Source organism: Populus euphratica, unplaced genomic scaffold, assembly GCF_000495115.2.
Source record: "Populus euphratica unplaced genomic scaffold, PopEup_1.0 scaffold69.1, whole genome shotgun sequence".
Lineage (NCBI taxonomy): Eukaryota > Viridiplantae > Streptophyta > Magnoliopsida > Malpighiales > Salicaceae > Populus > Populus euphratica.
This window is the reverse complement of record NW_011499947.1, coordinates 178421-197209: the sequence shown is the minus strand read 5'-3', so window position 1 is coordinate 197209 and position 18789 is coordinate 178421. Positions and strand designations below refer to the sequence as shown.

Below are 18789 nucleotides of genomic sequence, written 5' to 3'. Positions count from 1 at the left end.
GAGGCAAAGCAAGCAACTTGGAGACTAATAAAATCCTGATGGAGCCATAAAATCCGACAAAAACCCACCACCTCATCAAGTGACGATTTCATTTTTTTTTGTTTCAGACATTTGGCGGCTCCCACCTTCAAAAACGTGTCCGATATTATGCATGCCCTGGCATCAAGCTTTACTCAATCCTCTCTATGAATTAATATTCTTGAAATCATGCTAATTTATTTATTTATGAAAATATTACTTAAGAATCACTGCCATGCTGGGATCCGTTTGAAATTGTAACAATTTACTTATGCATGCCCTGGCATCAAGCTTTACTCCATCCTCTCCATGAATTAATATTCTTGAAATCGTGCTAATTTATTTATTAAAATATTACTTAAAAAATCACTGCCATGCTGGGATCTGTTTGAAATTGTAACAATTTAGTATTGAAACTGTGTTTTACTTTAATTATAAATGAAGAACATATAATTAATGAATAAATATTGCAGTTTTATACGAATCTCAATAAAAATTCTCTATTAAAATTTTAATCATAAAAAATTATGATTTATTTTAAAACTATCCTCTTAAAAGTTAATCGCAAAAGTTGTCGAAACATAAGGGAGAAGAAGATTCACTCAAAGCATAAAACAATTAATGGACCCGTAATTCTTTCTTTGTATTTAAGTACAGTTTAAACCATGGCTTTAGATATTATAATTACAATAATTTAATAAAAATCTCCCTTGTCTTCAACGCTTGGCGTGGCATGCAAGTAATCCAACCATTATTCTCATTTCCAAAAAGAAAAAAAAGAAAAAGAAAAGAGCACATCTAAAATACAAACAAAGGAGCCGGTCACTTTATAGAATCTAAATCAACTCTCTTATAATAGAATCCAAATTAAATTATCCAATTCAACAAGCCTAATAAATCTCATGCCACGCAGTATTTATTAAGACTCAAATCTTGCTTCTTTTTTTTTATATGGAATAAATATTTAAACATAAGTCTAATACATCTTGTGCTGTATAGAAATTAAGAATAATACTAATCGAGTACACAAAAATCCTTACTAATACCAACAAGGGACAAAATCTCCATATAATTTGCTAAATATGGATTAATTAATACTCCACTTTACAATTACACTCCGTAGTTTGACTAATCAAACCAGACGCCTAACATCAAACACGGGGGCACTTTGGGTATTCCGATCCATATTAGGCGCCTTTCTATCCTCTTAACGCCTTCAAACACTAATCGTAACATGCCACGTCGTGCTTGGGTAGTGTCAATGACAATACACTCCCTAAACCTTTCACAAAATTGATTATTTTACCACACGCTTGAAGACATTTTTCTTAACAAATGGCCTCCACCAAGAAATCGTCAAGGTCAACGAATTCTTCCTTGTCAACGAATTTCCCCGGCAACATTAAATCCGGCAGGCCGAACGGCACGTCAATTTTAAACCCAAAAGCGTCAACGTCACCGTAAGCCAAGCTATCAAACGGCGTTAACTCCTCGTATCGAAGAACAGACGTTGGTGAAGTCATCGATAACCTTAACGGTGACTCGCATGACTCGCGGTGATCGTCGATGACCTTAGCCTTCTCGGTCAAAACAGGGTCGAACGGCGTCACCTCCTCGTAATGGAGGACTGACGTGGGTGATGGCATGGCGTTAACACCACTGCTAGACGGTGAGTCACATGACTCGCACTGGACCTCACTTGGACCGTCGACGTTAGCTTTCACCGTCAAAAAGGATTGAGTAGGAAAGTTGGTGACGGCGTCAGGACCTTTTAGATCCACTGCAGCTCTGTCATAGACAGTAGCAGCTTCCTCTGCAGTGTTGAAAGTGCCAAGCCAGACCCGTTTCCCTTGGGTCGGATCACGGATCTCGGCAGCCCACTTTCCCCAGGGTCTCTGACGGACACCCCTGAATTTTTTCCGGCGAGGGACATCGGATACCGGTAGTCTTGAAGAAGGTCTCTTTCTTGTTGGGTCTCGATGATCATCATTTGAAGTTCTCGAAGAAGGAGCTCCTGGTGCTGTTGTCTCCTGCTCTAGCAATCTTATCTCGCTCACTTGTCTATTCACTCTCCTGACAAACCTCCTCCCCTGTTCTTGTTCTTCTCCTTCGTCGCTGGAGGAATCAGTGGCATCAGGGTCGGTATAGATGATTCTAACAAGTCTTTGGCCGCGGATCCTTGAAGAAGGATGCGCCTGCTGCTGGTGGTGGTGGTGGTTCTTGATGAGCTTCTTAGTGGCGAATACGTCTTCAGTAAATTTGACTTTTGATTGTACGGACATGGTGTTGGGGTTGGAGATCAGCATGGGTTATGATGTAGTGGGGGATAGAAGATGAAAGAGTGGTAGCAAGGGTTGGGTTTGTGATCAAGAAGTGAGTGAAGACATACAGCCAAAACCGTGTATTGACCAGCTCAAGCTGGTCTAGCTAGTTAGGTTTGTTTGGCTTATGAATGAAGTGAAAGATGAACAAAAAAACTGAAGAAGAGTGAAGGAAGCCACTTAATTAATTGGATCTGGAGAGTTGGAAGGTGTAATTATAAACACAGTAACGAAAGAGGGAAGGTTAAGCTAGAGCTAGCTTTGTGGAGCAGCAACTTCTGGATTTCACGAAGAAGTTGGCTAGCCTGGAACGGCGAAAAGGGTGTGAAGCTTTTAGTGGGAAACGAGAAAAGAATAACGTCTTGCTGCGAGTTCAGCGTTCTTCACCCTCTCAGGGTGTGAGGGAGCGAGGAGAGGTGAGAGAGAATTTATGCAATGAGAGAAGCAAGGAAATGAAGTGGAGCAGGAAAGAGGCGGGGGAGCGCGGGGGTATATATAGTTCACGGAGGGGGCACCTGGCCTAGGGGAAGCTGGTGGCAATGGGGCAGTGTCTTCTGTTTTTGTCGTGGGAGGTGGGGAAAGGGGTCATGTCATATTGGAAACGGGAGCTAAGCACAGTAGCACGTCCACTACTAGTGGCAATGGGGCAGTAGCCTTATGCTGCCTCCAGCTGTATGTTGACGTGTAAAGAGGATTATATCTTGCATGTCAATTTCTTTGAACCAGCCCGACCCACGTCACTCTCTTTTCTGTTTTTACCATGATGATTCATTTTATTTAATTTTTTTTAAATTAATGTGTTTATTCGGGTCAGCGTGCGCGCATCATGACTAATCTTACGGGTCCTAAAGTTAACGACCTATAAACCTTCAGTGGTCATTATATAAGTAACCAAGAACTCGAACCTGAGACCACAAAAAAAACAAACCCCTTGATCCCAAGCTCTTATTCAATTCTTCTCTTATTTATATATGAAGTTCCGAATCCAGAGACCCTATTTTAAGAAAGTTATTTTTAAAAGAAATTAAATTAAAAATAAATAAATTTTAGAAAAAATAAATTCTTGAAAATTAAAGTATTTTTTAATATTTGGTAGTGTTATAAAAAATAAACTGGAAAATACTTTCCGGTGTTTGGTTATGTTATTAAAAATGAACTGAAAAATAATTTTTTAATATTTTATTTTTTTCAAGTTTATTTAAATAATAAGAAATAAATCTTACAAATTAAAAAGTTAAATAATAATGAAATTGAAAAAAAATAATTTCATAAATTTTCTCAAATAAAATAAATAATAATCAAAATAATAAAAATAAAGTTTGAGGATTAAATTTGATATAATCAGTAAATACTGATATTTTTAAATTTTTCACAACTTCCAGAAAGTGTTTTCCTCCCAAATTTTTCAGGAAAACACTTTCCTGAAAATCAAGCCAATTTTTTTTAACTGGAAAGTGTTTTCCGTTTACCAACTTTCATAACAGTAAATAAACACAAGAAAGTTTGGAAAGTGTTTTTTCAGAAACTACTTTTCAGAAAACAAACACAATTAGAAAGGAAAACACTTTTCTGAAAACCAAGTTAAATTCTTCTTTGATTGAAAAATATTTTTCGTTAACTAAAAAGTATTTTTTGTTGACTGGAAAGTATTTATTATTGACCGAAAAATATTTTCTGTTGACTAATTTTTTTAATAATAAATAAATACAAAAATATTTTAAAAATAATTTTTTAAAAAACAAACACGACCTGACTTTTTCCATACTGTGTGAAATAAATAAATATAAAAATATTTTAAAAATAATTTTTCAAAAAACAAACACGACCTGACTTTTCCCATACTGTGTGGAAGGCCGGATGGAGTGTTAGCTAGTTGCTAGCTTGCTGGGTGTTGCTTTATTTATGGTAGCTCTAAATTCATGGGAGAAGGTGACCCATCCCTCCTTTGCATTCAAGGGAATTGAAGTCTACAGCACAACTGATGAAGCAAGGGCTCGGTTTGTCGTTGCAATCTTATCCCGATCATAAATTTAAGATGTTTAATCTATTAACTCAGCACAGTTTTTATATATATTTTACTGAAAAATTCATTTTTTTTTAAAGAAAACTGTAATTTATAGGTTTTTCTTTGTTAATTGACCTTTTCAAACCGCACAGTAACAAACATATCCTAATAAACCATCTCACATTAAGAGAGAAATGTGCAGAACTATTCATGATTCTAAAGAAGGGAAACCGGAGGAAATTACTGTATTGGCGACAAGGGATGCGTACGGGTGTGTGCAGTTTCGCTCTTGCAAGAATGGACTAGCTAGGTCTCAGTTTTATGGAAAATATTGCAATTAAAGACTTTGATAGAGAAGTTGGAAGTTATCATTGCTTGAGATTAGAGCAGTGACTGCTGTTTAATCTTATAGTTTTTATTTAAAAATATATTAAAATATTTTATTATTATTTTAAAAAAACTATTTTTAAAATCATCATGTCAAAATGATTTCACTATATAAAAAATTAATAATTTACATCACATTTTAAATGCCAACTACGGAATAACACCCCCAGGATAGAATGCCTATCAAATGTTTCCTGAGGATACCTTAAATTTAGAAGATTCATGTTAAGGTACTAGGTTTAGCTACCTGGTCACTGGTACACTCTAATCGGCTAAATATTATATAGTAAGGAGATACTAGCCCGCCTATGCCAAGAGTCAGAGTCGAATTAAATATTTTTAAAATGTTGGAAAAAATATCCACTTCTAATAAAATCTTTTTAACTTGATTTCTTTAGTTACCCTACAAGGTAATTTTCATAAATACTCTAGTGCAATGATGAATCTTCAAACGCAGCAAATTAAGCGATGAATTTGAAGGTGATGTGTGAAGGATTGTCATATCATTGTGAAGCCCTAAACAAAATAAATTAACCAAGACTTCGTCTATCCAGTTAGAGAGCAATTGACGGGCCACAGACTCGTACGTAGCACAGCAGAAGCAGACCAGATGCAACCATGGCAATGATAATTGTGTAGCTAACGGAGGACATGATAGACAGCAGCAGGGTTAGGTAGCTAGCTACTTCACCAGATTCAAACTACAGTAATTTAACACGAACCCACCACAACGACCAATCCCATCTGCAGAACTCAACATTTCACACCGAGGTCGAGTAATTATGATCACTCACTTGCTTCCTGCTTTGCTTTGCCTTTTCCCCTCTCTCTCTCTCTCTCTCTCTCTCACACACACACACACACACACACACACACACACACACACACACACACACACACACACACACACACACACACACACACACACACACACACACACACACACACCCCTTTTTAATGAGCTTCTGGGATTTGAAGGGTATATGGCTCATCATCATAAATGGACCGACATTTTCTTATATTAATCAATTACAATTTATGTAAAGGAAAAAGGGATTCATAAAGTCTAAGGAGGGATGGTATCATTATAAATAAATGCATGCGTCCCAATTTTAATCATGAAGAAAATCACAACCACCCTATTAATTAATTAACCCTTTGATACTAATATTCCATACTCGAACTGCCCCATGGCTAGGGCCGAGCTCATAAGCAATTAAGAATTGATTATTCTATGGGAAAAGACATGGTTCTCCAATTACAAAAATTTATTTTAAGATTGTCCCATAAATAAATTTATATTATAGCTCTATTTTTCTTTAACCAATATATTTATATCATTTCTATATTTGTCCCATATATCATAATATAAATATTTAAAAGAAACAAGAAGGGTAAGAGGAATTACTATAGCAATAAATATTTTTAGCTCTAGACTCATTTGCGGTGTGAATTAAAATAATAAAATGATAATTTTATATTTTTCACATAATATGTTTTTGCATAGTAAAACAATCAATTTATATTTTAAAACAAAAAAAAAATAATTTGATAACTAGGGGTTATTTCAATTAAATTACCCTTCAAACTAAAATTTCTTTAATTGGTATCCAGATTTTTTTTTGTATTTTTTTAAAAAATAATCGAGATAGCTAATGAATAATTTAGTATTTTAATAAATAAAAATATTATTCAAAAATAAAAAGTAATTAGTATGTGTGTTGTATGCTGAAAAACATGGGCTATACTCACGCTCTTCAAAGGACATATGTAGCATCGCTCAATAACTAAATGTCAACTTTTCACTATGATATTTAAATCGTCTTAACACCCATTATCTTTGATGATATGTGTGGTCAATGAATTTCCAATTTAGCACCAATGGTGTTTTTTCTTTTCTTTCACCTCCTCAATCTCTGTGCATGACCCTTTAAATTTTCAAAGCAACATTTCAACTTGTGTATTTATTTACTTTTGATTTTTATTTTTTTATTAAAATTAATTTTATTTGAAATAATTTAAAAAATTAATTTTATTTTCAATTTCATCAACCTTCGATTTTTTTCATTTATTAGATTTGGTCTCCATTCTTTTGATTGCTATTTATTTTATTTTTAGTCATTTTATTAATTGATTTTTTTCAATCTCATCCCTCAATGTTTAATTTCATTTTATTTTTATGTCAAATTTGATCCTTATTCTTTTGATTGGTACTTGTTTTTTTTAAAAAAAATCATGTCATATTAAAACTTTCCTTTTTAATTTAGTTCCTCAATTTTTTGTTGCTCATAATTTTTTGACTTTATGATTATTTTGGATTTGCCTTTTAGAGGGTAATTTTGATTTTAGAACTTGGGTCATGAGTTTGAAAGATTAACCCAAGTTGACTTTTTTTTTTTAGATCCTATTTTATAATTAATTTTAATCAATTTCATCCTTCAACATTGAGTTTGTCGGGGGTTATAATTTGTTATTTTTTATTTAATTTTATTTCTCTATACTAGTTTGATGGTAAATTAATTTGTATTTTCTTTATCATATAATAAAAGTTGTTTTGGCCCTTTTTTTTGTTTAATGGTGTTTTTGGATCGAATTTCATTATTTAATATGATTTTTTAATTATTTATTTTAGTTTTTTTATCATTTTATTTTTTAACATGTGTTTTAGTTTTTTTATCATTTTATTTTTTAATATGTGATTTTTATTTAATTTTATCATTTAATATTAATTTAATTTTTTTTCTTTGAACCTGTCAAATAAATAAGGTCACGGGAGATAATCTCTACACAATTTAATTTAAAATTCAGGCTAAGGAAATAGTATCTGATTATTAATTTAATTTTTTTTCTTTGAACCTGCCAAATAAATAAGGTCACGAGAGATAATCTCTACGAAATAGTATCTGATTTTTTTCTTTGAACTTAACAAATAAATAAGGTAAGGAGAGATAAACTCTACACTATTTAATTTAAAGCTAAGCAAATAGTCAGGTTGAAATTCTCACAGTTCAAATTATTATATACAAAGAACCTGGAAAGTTTATAATAATCTAAATATTGTTTATTACATTAAAAAAATAAAAATGATTCAAGCCACAGTAAGAGTGTGGTCAATAAACTAATACTGACCAGTTGCAACCCTAGTGCTGTGCTCCTGCTGTTTATTTTCTTTTTTCTTCTTTATTTTTTTATATATAAGGTCTCAATATTCTATAATAAAATTATTAAATATCTTGGCCGGCGACAAAAAAAGGAATTAGTTCAAGACAAGTGCGTGTATATTGCTACGAAATACACATTAGTTTGGACTCTGAAACAGTAGATATCGATATGACATGCACCAAAATTAATTTAAGAACGGCTACAAACAATACAAGAAGATTTTTGCTCGCTCTTTCCTCCTTCTTGTTTTTTTTTTTTTTTTTTTTGCTATAAATATCTACAATGAAACTGAACGCAGCTAAATCCTTTCTCCATCATAATCATTTGATTTGAAGTAACGTTAACCAAATCCACTGACTCAGTCTCCCTAACTCATGTTCTAATATACAGACCATACATCTATAAGATTACGGTCTAGCTAACACTGGAGTCAACCCTTTGAAGGCAGCAGCTCTACTTGTTTGCAATTGATTGCAACGAGAAGCTCCAACATGGTTCTTGACTATGAAATTCAATCATGGGATTCTCTTCAATCCCTCTTCACTGCAGACAGTACCAAATCTCTGATGCTTCATTTTTATTGACATCGATCCCTTTCGGAACCATGTCTCAAATTATAAAACAAGGAAGATATATATCGGCAAGAAATAAATTAATGATACAATCAACTACATATATATAAAAGTGATGATTACGTCGTTATCAGCTTATATAATTATATAAAACGAAGGGCGTTGAAGATTAATGGTAGTGAGGTCTGGTAGGCTTCCTTTCGCTTGGAGAGGAAGCAAAGGGTGATGGGCTCAACCCCAGGCAGACAACTTGCATGTCTGGAGCACTCATAATATTATGCATTGGAGCTCTCGCTGAGGCCCTCTTTGCTTCTTAACTAAGTAATAAGATGATGCTTTAAGTTTCTTTCCTCTTAAACAATACATCTCAGGTTTCCAACAATATTACCAAATGATTCTTGGGGGATTCCATTATTTCATGACCTGCCTTTTACAGGTAATAAAAACATGCACCTCACAAATTTATGTCATTAAATTGTTAAGTCAAGAACAGTATTCAACGCCTGTTATGATGGATATGCTTGCCACCTTATGGCTGTCACAACGACATGACGGGTTTATGTGAGGCTTTAATCCTACTCTGGATCGCCCATCTTAATCACGTTTTCCATTTCTTTTTCCCAATCAAATAATTAGATGTGCTCGTCGCTCCAGCGCCACCTTAGATATACTAGTCTAATCCCACTACGTATCCATTGTGCTTGTCCTTCACCGTCATCAACCCCCCAACTAGTAGAGGTGTTAAGGAGCCATGTCAGGAAACACTCGAGTTGCTGAAATACGCGAGTGAAGAAAGCAGCAAGGGTTTGCTTGGTTTTAGGACACCTTTAGATGGTCTCGATATTTTTCATGTTAAAATACATACTTCAGCAAGGAAAATCATTAAAACAAGGAAGAACTAGGGCTTGTTCTAAAAATGGGCCAATCATTGGTTCGTAAGACATCAAAGCTTTAAGGTGCCAAGAAGGTTAGATTGGTAAACCTTGCCTGTACTTGTGTCTTTAGCATCATGAATCGAGAATGCTAATCTTCGGCAAAGTATATCAGGATTAACACTTTTAGCATTCAAATACGAGCATGGAATGCAAAGAAACAAGCTACCAGTTCTAACAACAACAGCAGCATTACATTACATGCAACCCCCCCTTTAATGCCTTCAAATAGATATTCACAGACTAGCAGACCAGTTTCTTCCCAAATCTCTGCATTTAAAAGCCAGAAAGAAAAAGACAATTTGAAGTTCGAATACCTCCATCCTTTCACCTAACAATATGTGAACCATTGGATAACGAAATCTTTAAAACTTGCTAAATAGATTCTTCTGCATCATTGCATCAACCCATCGCATACTTCTGCGTCCAGCTACGGGCAGTGGCCTCATACTTTGCCCTGTCAGTCTTGTACATGTGAGCGATTTCAGGCACAAGAGGATCATCGGGATTTGGGTCGGTCAACAGAGAGCATATAGATAGCAGCACCTGGATTGAAAAACAAAGCTGCTGTTAAACACTTCACACAAATACAAATATTCTAGACTGTTCTGCATGAATGAATAAAATGCACAACTTCATCCTACTATTCCAAAAACACCTCAACAAGTGTTGTTTGGAATGCGCCAGATGCCCAACCGTGTCCAGGAATGGGTTACATTATTCATTTTTTCACCAAAATCAAGTAGCATCAGAGAAACAATTGTTGAAGAAATATTTTCTTTCCAATCAATTTTTCTCTCACATCATCTTCTTACAAGGAGCCCATTTTTGTTACCAAAGTCTTGTAATTTTTCTTCACTTTGGTTTCAGGAAGGCCAAACAGGGTCAGAAGAAATACCTATTCAGAAAAGTAGGGGAATAAAAGACCACCATATCCACATCAATCAAATAACAAGCTCACACCAGTAAGTGTTAGAGAAACAGCTATCAAACACAATATACAAAAGTCTAAATCTCAATTCTGTGAAGGCCTAATTCACAAAGCAATATAATTAGGGCTAATGTAATCAGAAACTGTGACCCTTCTACATTTCCTCTTTTTCCTGATTCCAATTGTGTGAAACTTTTTATTAGCAGAGCACCATGGTATTCTCCCTAATCACCAAGAGGTAAATGGACATCGAATAAAAGGCACAGATAGGCAATTAAACGTGTTCATACACAGTTCAAGACATTATTTATTACATTCATTGACACATATAAGAATATTACTAGCAGGCCTTCCAAGACCTTATCATTAATGGTTACTGTCATTCTCTTTTCTATTCAGGACCCAGGGTCACCATAAGTTCCTTCCTATTGGTAGCACATACTCTTGCATAGATGTGAGACCTTCAGGACCTTAAAAGACTGTTCAATGCATAACTGCTATCAACATTAAATCCCGAACTAGGTACAAGCTGTGTTTAAACTAACATTTGTGGTAATTCTTCATGTTATTTACGTTGTTTCAATAAAAAAATGCTGAAAGGTCATTTTTAATGGATAACAATATCATAGCGAACACATCATTTTGGTTTCAAGTCTCAGTTGTGATTCTAAGCATTTGATGTATATGCATAGAACACCAAATCAAGTTATCAGATGAGTATGTGTTTCAGCATCAACAAAAGCCTACATGGATAATAAGGCAAAAGAGAAATGGTCATATCAAACCTTGGAAATGGTTAGTGCAGGGCTCCACTGCTCTTTAAGAATATCCAGACATATGCTTCCATTGCTGTTAATGTTTGGGTGGAAGACTTTTGTCCTGAAGGCAACCTGATGTAAATAATCAAGAGTCAAATCAATTTGTTTAGTTAAGAAAGAAAAAAACACAAGATACTGAAAAATCGAACTCAGTTTACAAATCAAGGCTAGCAAGTCCATGGCCCAAACTAAATGGGATTGGCAACAAGATATCTCTTATATTTTATTATGCTTTGATCAAACTTTTTGTGAATTGTGGTGCTTCTATTCTAGAGGATTTAACACCGTAATCCAATGTATCATCAGACAAAAGTATTCAATCCATAACTATAAGCCACCAAATCTAGAACATTAAAGCACAACACTTTCTGCTTATCTAAATGCCTAAATTGATTCAAATTCCAAAAATAGTGCAGCCCTAAATCTATCATCAAAGCACATAAAGATGATATTTAAGCCTTACGACATTGATATTTGATAGCAACTCTATTTCACACAATCTTGGCTATAACATGAGCTGTTCTCCAACTATATAGCTCGTTTAGGCTTGAACTTTAGCATGATAAAATAAATCCTGGCTATAACATGCAAGATTATAAAAACTATCTAGAAAGTCATTCTTACTTCTGTGCTGCCCTCTGATCTTACTCAAATTGGTAGCTCCTTTTCTATATTACAAGTAAACAAAAAAACTTGACAGTCATTGCTTTGCACATAGAAAGCATGTAGAGTTATCAGACATTAATGCTCATAACAAGCACTGACCAGAACTTCACAATATCATTTCCATAAATACCTTTCATTTTACTTATTCAAAACCTACATCTATGCTGGAGCAAATTTCAACCTTTATACAAATATCAGCAATCAATAGTTTTGTGAAGTTCAAATAAGGTATGGCAGAATCATATTTCTCTTTCCTTCTCTTTCTAACAAGGAGACCAAAAAACTTGATGTAGTAAATACTTTGGTCTCAAGGGAACTTTGCGCGCGCACACGAAAAAAAAAAGTACAGAGAAAATGATCACCTTGGGGGGCTTGAAAGGATAATCAGGAGGGAAATGAATAGAAACTAAAAAGACACCTCCTGCATATGGGCTATCAGCAGGTCCCATAATAGTCGCTTGCCAATGGAACATGTCCTCAGCTACTGGACCTAAAATTCCAACCATTTACAAGTCAAAAATCAAGTTACAAAGCCAGAACGATGGAAACTTTTACACCACTAATTCCACAAATGATACAAAATCAGCTCTCAAGAGCAAGAGGGTCAGCATAACTAAATAACGTAACAATAGAGGGAAAAACAGTTTTAAAGATGAGATTTTTATCAAGTTGACGAAAAGAACAGGAACCATACCAGCACTGCAAGACGTAGGCGGATCTTTCTGCAAGTCCTTGAGCTCTTTCAAGATGCGTTTGGAAGCCATCGAATCAGAACCCAAAAATCAAATCTGGACTGAGTCGCTGAAGAGCAACCAAAACAGCCAAAGAAAAACAACCCAGATGAGGAAAAGAGCAGATCTATAAGCACACACAAAGGATATAGAGAGAGGAGCACAAAACCAAGAGAAGACTTTTGGAATCTAAAGACAGGTGAGGAAGAGAAAGATGGTTGCTTTGTAAATTATTAGAGGCCTGGCTTAAGAGAGAGAAATACTTTTGCTTCTAGAATTTTCTCTTATCTCATCAATTTTGCGTACGATCAACGTCCTGCACTTTCTTTATTTTATTTTATGCAAGTCCATTAATACTGCTATCCTCTATGACCGTCAATATTATCTCTCTGTTTGCATTCTTATCCCCCTTTTTTTTTTTTTTTTTTTTTCATTTTCTTGAACTTTTTTCTTTATTGTTTCTCCCTCTAGTCCCTTAAATGAATTACATACAGGCAACATTTTGTTCACCATGGTAGCCCAGTTGAATGTAAGTAAAGCATCACCTCCATAGGTAATGATTGAGATGTAGAAGAAAGTTGTTTTTTTAATTGTGTTTTTTTTTTTGAAAATATATTAAAATAATATAATTTTATTTATTTATTTATTTTTAATATTAATATATTAAAATTATCAAAATTATCAAAAAATTTCAATTTAAAACAAAAAAATTAGAAAAATTTCAAAAATATAAACACAAAAAATAAACACTCTTAAGAAATGAGTTTCATTTCTTTCATTTTTTTTTATGGTAAATAACATATTTAATTTAATGATTTGGATATTATTTTTACGCGACCATGAATCATTAATTCAAATCCAATAATATATAGTTAATTATCTGAATCCATAGTATCTAATATTTTTCATTTCATTTTGTTTTATTTTTTTCTCTATTTTATTTATGAATTTAAAAATAGAATTCAATTCTAATTATGATTCTACTAAATTGGAAAAATTAAAAAATTAAAAGATACGAACAAAACTTCTATTTATAATAAGTTTTATTTTTATTATTCGTAATATAATGCCAAATGATTATAATTACAAAGTCATATTGATAGTCTGTTGTTTGAGAGCTAAATTTGTCTTAATTATTTTGCTCTTGCCATATGCTTTTCTCGAGTTAGCTTTCTATATATCTTTTTCTTGATGAATTTGTAAGGTTTTTTTTTTATAGTTAAGAAGGGAAAGAAGAGTTAAGAAGCATTAATCAAAATTTGAACTATAAAACTTAATAAGTAGTACCAAGACATGAGAACACCACAAACAAACCATTTAAAGGAAGAGACCACACTGAACAATGCCCTGTTTTGTTGAATACAAATCCAAATTATAAACTCCTCGGCTTTGACATATTACTGACTAAAAATTAGAATAGCTTGTCATGTGTTAATTTGATGTTTGATAATCTCAAGTAGTCAAAAGTTGCTCTTGTCACGTTTTTGCTGATAAAATCATGATTTTCAAGTGCAGATCAAAAGAGTTAAATAATATTTATGTAGTCTTTTTTATTAAGGATAGAATAATACTTTCAGTTTAACCTATATATACTTTATTTATATTTAAGTTAAGGCTAAGCACTCATAATATATAAATTATTCAGAATTCTAGCCTCCCTTTTGTGTTTGATCTTAATTATTTTAATATGATATCAGAGCTGATTTTATGGAATAAGACTTAATTTCAAGCACAGACTTAATCTCATAATTTTTTTGGAGTGAGATTTTATTTTCCGCTTCTGCAAAATTTGGTATTTCGTCAGTTTCTGTAATTATTTTGGTATTTCATATTCCCTTCAGCTTTTGCAATTTGGTATTTGCGCTCAATTTCTATAAATTTATTTTGTGTAAATTTATTTTGTGTTTTGAAGTAATCATATAATTTTGAGAAGATATTTGTTAGTTCTGTAATCTCTATTTATTTTCTGCAATTTGGTATTTTGATTTTCCGTTGGTTTTGCATTCTGGTTCTCTGTGATTGTTGATTGGTTCTCTGTGATCGTTGATTATGGCTACTGAAAGAGATGATTCACTTTAGTCTGTGAGTGAGGTTGGATGGGAAGAACTATTCGTATTGGAGTTATGTAATGAGAAATTTTCTTAAGGGTAAGAAGATATGGGGATATGTCAATGGAACTTATGTGGTACCTAAGAATACTGATGAAGGAGATACTGCTTCGATAGATGCATGGAAAGCAAACAATGCAAAGATCATTACTTAGATCAACAATTCTGTTAAGCATTTTATAGGTACACAGTTGGCAAAATATGAGACAATAAAGGAGGTTTAAGATCATCTGTAATGGTTATTCACATAATCAAATTTTACAAAATAGTATTAGTTAGAGAATGACATACGAACTCTTTACCAGAAAAATATAAGTATTTAAGAGTTTTATTCTACCATGACAGATCTTTGAAATTAATTGGCTCTTATAAAATCGGCAGAATTAAAAGCATGTGGTGCTTATATTGAACGTAGAGAGCATCAATGATTGTTATAGTTTTTAATAGCACTTCACAGTAATTTCGAAGGACTTAGAGGTTCAATTCTGCATCGTTCTCCACTGTCTTCTGTTGACTCTATTGTTAGTGAGTTTTTGGTTGAAGAAATAAGTTTTCAGTCTTATTCTGAAAAGAGAATTCTTTTTGCTTCAAATTCTTCTGTATTAGCAGTATCTTTTAAGCCATTCTCTAATCATCAGAACAAGCCTTATATAAGGGTTGACTTCGATGAGTGCAGTTTCTATAAGCAGAAAAGTCATTGGAAGGCTCAGTGTCCTAAGTTGAGACAGTAGAATCAAGTTTGGAAATCTGGCGATCAGTTACAATCTAATGCTCATAGACCACCTCAGGTTTATAAACCACCACATCACAATACTGCAGCGGTAGCTTACCAGGCTTTATTACTGATCCTAATACTTTGGCTAAGCAATTCTAGAAGTTTCTCTCCTTACAACCACAAGCAATGTCTGTTTTTTCTTCTATATATCAATTGCCTCATAGTTCCTCAGGTATGTCACATTCCGAAAGAGTTTTGGATTCTGGTGCTTCCCATTATATATCTTTAGATTCCTCATCTTTTTCCTTTATGTCCCCTCTATCCTCCATTTCTATTATGACTGTTGATGACACTTCTATGCCCTTAACAGGTGTTGGTTTTGTTGTCACACCTCACTTGTCTCTCCCTGATGGTTATCTTATTCCAAAACTCAACTTGAATCTTGCATTTGTTGGCCAAATATGTGATTTTGGTGATTATTTAATCATGTTTTCTGGGTTTTTTTGTTGTGTATAGAATTTGTAGTCTCAAAAGCTGATTGGGACAGATTGTATGAAGAATGAACTATATATTTTGGATGAGTTAAAAGTGCCAGTTGTTGTTGCACTATATATTTTGGATGAGTTAAAAGTGTCAGTTGTTGCTGTTGCTGCCACTGCTACTACTACTGTTGATTTGTCTTCCTTTCGTTTGAGTCTTTCATTTTCTATTTTTTTTATGGTATTCCCGTTTAGGTCATATTTTGTTTTCTCATTTAAGATTTTTAACATCCATACGAGCTTCAGGAAATTTGAAAAGTTGTGACATTTCTAATTGTAGTAGATGTAAACTGGCAAAATTTTTCGTTTTACCTTTTAATTAAAGTATTTTTGTTTCATCTTCACCATTTGATTTGATTTATTCTAATGTATGAGGACCTTTTCTTGTTGCCATAAAAAGAGGGTCTCGATATTATGTCTCATTTATTAATGATCATACTCATTATTGTTAGGTTTATTTAATAAAACATTGTCCCGAATTCTTTGAGATACATTCTGCTGTTCGAGCTCTTATCAAAACTCAACATTCCACTGTAATCAAATGCTTTAGGTGTGATTTAGGTGGGGAATACACCTCTAATAAATTTTGCTAATTACTTGCCTTAGATGGAACCATCTACTAAACTTTATGTACAGATACTCTTAAGCAAAATGGTATTGCTGAAAGAAAACATAGGCATATTGTTGAAACTACTCGTTCTTTCTTGTTGTCTGATTTTGTTCCTAGTGAGTTTTAGGGAGAAGCTATTTTTACTGTTGTAAGTTTGATTAATATAATTTCATCTTCTCATAGTTCGGGTCTATCTCCTTTTGAAAAGTTATATGGGTATATCCCTGATTATTCCTCATTTAAAGTCTTGGTTGTACTTGTTTTGTTCTTCGTCCTTTGTCCTCATGTAGAACATAGTAAGCTATCATCTCAATCCACTATTTGTGTTTTTCTGGGTTATGGTAAATGTAAAAATGAGTATCGTTGTTTTGATCCAATAACTCAAAAACTTTATGTGTCTCATCATGTTGTCTTCCTTAAGCATATACTTTTCTTTTCTATTCCATCCACTACTCATAGCCTGACTAAATCTGATCTTATTCGTATAGATTCTTTTTCTGAGGATTCCAGTAATGATACCTTTCCTCATATTTGATTAATTTGTACTCATAACTTTGCAGATATTGGTACTTTACTCTCGAGCATACCTGAAGCTCTATTCTCATCTACAGCCCCTCAAACTTCATCTGAGATTGTGGATCCACCTTCACGTTAGTCCATCTGTATTCGTAAGTCCACAAAATTACCAAATTTTGCTTATTCTTATTATTGTTCATCATTTATTTTCTTTTTAGCTTCTATTCATTGTCGCTTTAAGCCCTCTTCCTATAAAAAGGCAATTCTTGATTCGCTTTGGCAGCAAGCTATGGATGAAGAACTTTCTGCTTTGTATAAGATAGATGATTAGTACTTAAAAGTGCATTTTTATCATGGTTTTATATCATCATTTTGCACTTGAAGTATCAATAACTCCTTAACCAAAGCATGTTTTATAATAATATATCTAATAACATAAGATACCTTTAATTTATGGTAAATGTCTATTTTTAATGCAGGCCTATCACATAAATGAAAGGATTGATTGATGACTTGAAGAACTTAAATTGCAAGGATAAAGAGATGGCCAAACTTAGAAAAGAGATGTCGGTGCAATCCAAACCGGAACACTGTTCGGTAAATGGGTCATATCTGGAGCTATATATCTCAGATTTAGGTCCAATTTATATGGATGGAAAGGTAAGACATAGGCCTACAACTTTCATATGGAGCCCAAGATCTAAAAAGGCCATTATCAAGTCCAAATTGTAGCAACAACAAAGAAGCCCGAATCTGTCTTCCAGCCCGAGCACTATTCGGTATTTTGGCCATATCTGGAGTTCTAGAAGTCCAAATGAGCTGAAATTTTTACACAAGAAAGCTGAGACAATTGCCTACAACTTTCATGTTTGCAACTGGCTCCAGTTTTGACGTTATCAATGACGTTTTGGGCAGACAAGAGAAGATAAGGATTGTCACCAAGTCAAAAGTTGGTCACCCACTTATCAATTAGTCATCAAATCAATAGTTCCCAATTTTGGCCTATAAAAGGAGGCATTTGCCATGCATTTAGGCATCTTGGTTTCCAGATCAAGATCATGCTCTTCCTTTCTCTCTTTGTATTTTTTATGCTTTGTTTTCATTAATATTAAGTTTATGCCTTTCATTTCCTTTCCTTTACTTAGTTAACTTTTATGTTCTTATTTTGTTTATCTATTTTGCTTTCTTTCATTATGTCTAGCTAAGTTAATTATGTCAAGGTGAAAAGGTTACACTAATGGTGTAAGAATAAGTATAATGTAAACTTAATATGGACTTTAATGTTTGATACTAACATGTTTTATATTTGTTATCTTGTTCACTCTCTCCTATTATTATTATTGTTATTATTACTATTGTTGTTGTTTATTATTGCTCTTTATAATTTGTACAATTAACCTCCTTGTGGTTCGACCCCGGTCTTGCCAGGTTATTTATTACTTCGACACTCTTGCACTTGAGAGAAGACATCAATCTTTTAGTCATGTCAATAGATACTTGGGATCTGGTTCCTCTACCTCCTGATAAGAGTGTTGTTGGTTGTCGTTAAGTGTATAAAATCAAAACTAATTCTGATAGGTCTATTGAGCGATACAAAGTTAGGCTGATTACAAAAGGATACTCTCAACAGTATGGTATGGACTATGAGGAGATATTTACTCCAGTTGCAAAAATAGCTACTATTCGTACTCTTATTGTCGTAACTTCGATTCGTCAGTGACATATTTCTCATTTTAATGTTAAAAATATCTTTTTGAA

At 33.5% G+C, this 18789-nt stretch overlaps 2 protein-coding genes across 4 annotated transcripts; both read right to left on the bottom strand.

Moving 5' to 3' along the window:
• Positions 1-1058: 1058 nt before the first annotated feature.
• On the bottom strand, positions 1059-2520 carry LOC105137656 (pathogenesis-related genes transcriptional activator PTI6-like). The gene has a single exon (XM_011043475.1). The coding sequence runs from the start codon at positions 2322-2324 to the stop codon at positions 1347-1349; it is 978 nt and encodes a 325-aa protein (XP_011041777.1). The 5' UTR covers positions 2325-2520; the 3' UTR covers positions 1059-1346.
• A 6977-nt stretch (positions 2521-9497) lies between these two features.
• LOC105137651 (ubiquitin-conjugating enzyme E2-17 kDa) lies at positions 9498-12906 on the bottom strand. 3 transcript variants are annotated; one of them, XM_011043465.1, is made up of 5 exons: positions 12807-12906; positions 12507-12613; positions 12175-12302; positions 11114-11218; positions 9498-9943 (listed from the first exon to the last, which is right to left on the bottom strand). In XM_011043465.1, the coding sequence occupies exons 2-5, from the start codon at positions 12574-12576 to the stop codon at positions 9800-9802; spliced, it is 447 nt and encodes a 148-aa protein (XP_011041767.1). In that variant the 5' UTR covers positions 12577-12613; positions 12807-12906; the 3' UTR covers positions 9498-9799. The 3 variants fall into 3 exon arrangements, with proteins under 3 accessions (XP_011041767.1, XP_011041766.1, XP_011041765.1); XM_011043464.1 differs by having other exon boundaries at positions 12713-12863; XM_011043463.1 differs by having other exon boundaries at positions 12507-12863.
• Between the last annotated feature and the right edge of the window lie 5883 nt (positions 12907-18789).

Bases quoted from the DNA above. Each gene is read 5' to 3' on its own strand.
- LOC105137656 (XM_011043475.1), bottom strand. From the start codon at position 2,324: ATGCTGATCTCCAACCCCAACACCATGTCCGTACAATCAAAAGTCAAA.
- LOC105137651 (XM_011043465.1), bottom strand. From the start codon at position 12,576: ATGGCTTCCAAACGCATCTTGAAAGAGCTCAAGGACTTGCAGAAAGAT. The intron at 11,219-12,174 runs GTGATCATTTTC...TATTTACATCAG, and splicing joins ATCCTTTCAAGCCCCCCAAG to GTTGCCTTCAGGACAAAAGT. The intron at 9,944-11,113 runs GTTTGATATGAC...TTTTCAATCCAG, and splicing joins CTGCACTAACCATTTCCAAG to GTGCTGCTATCTATATGCTC.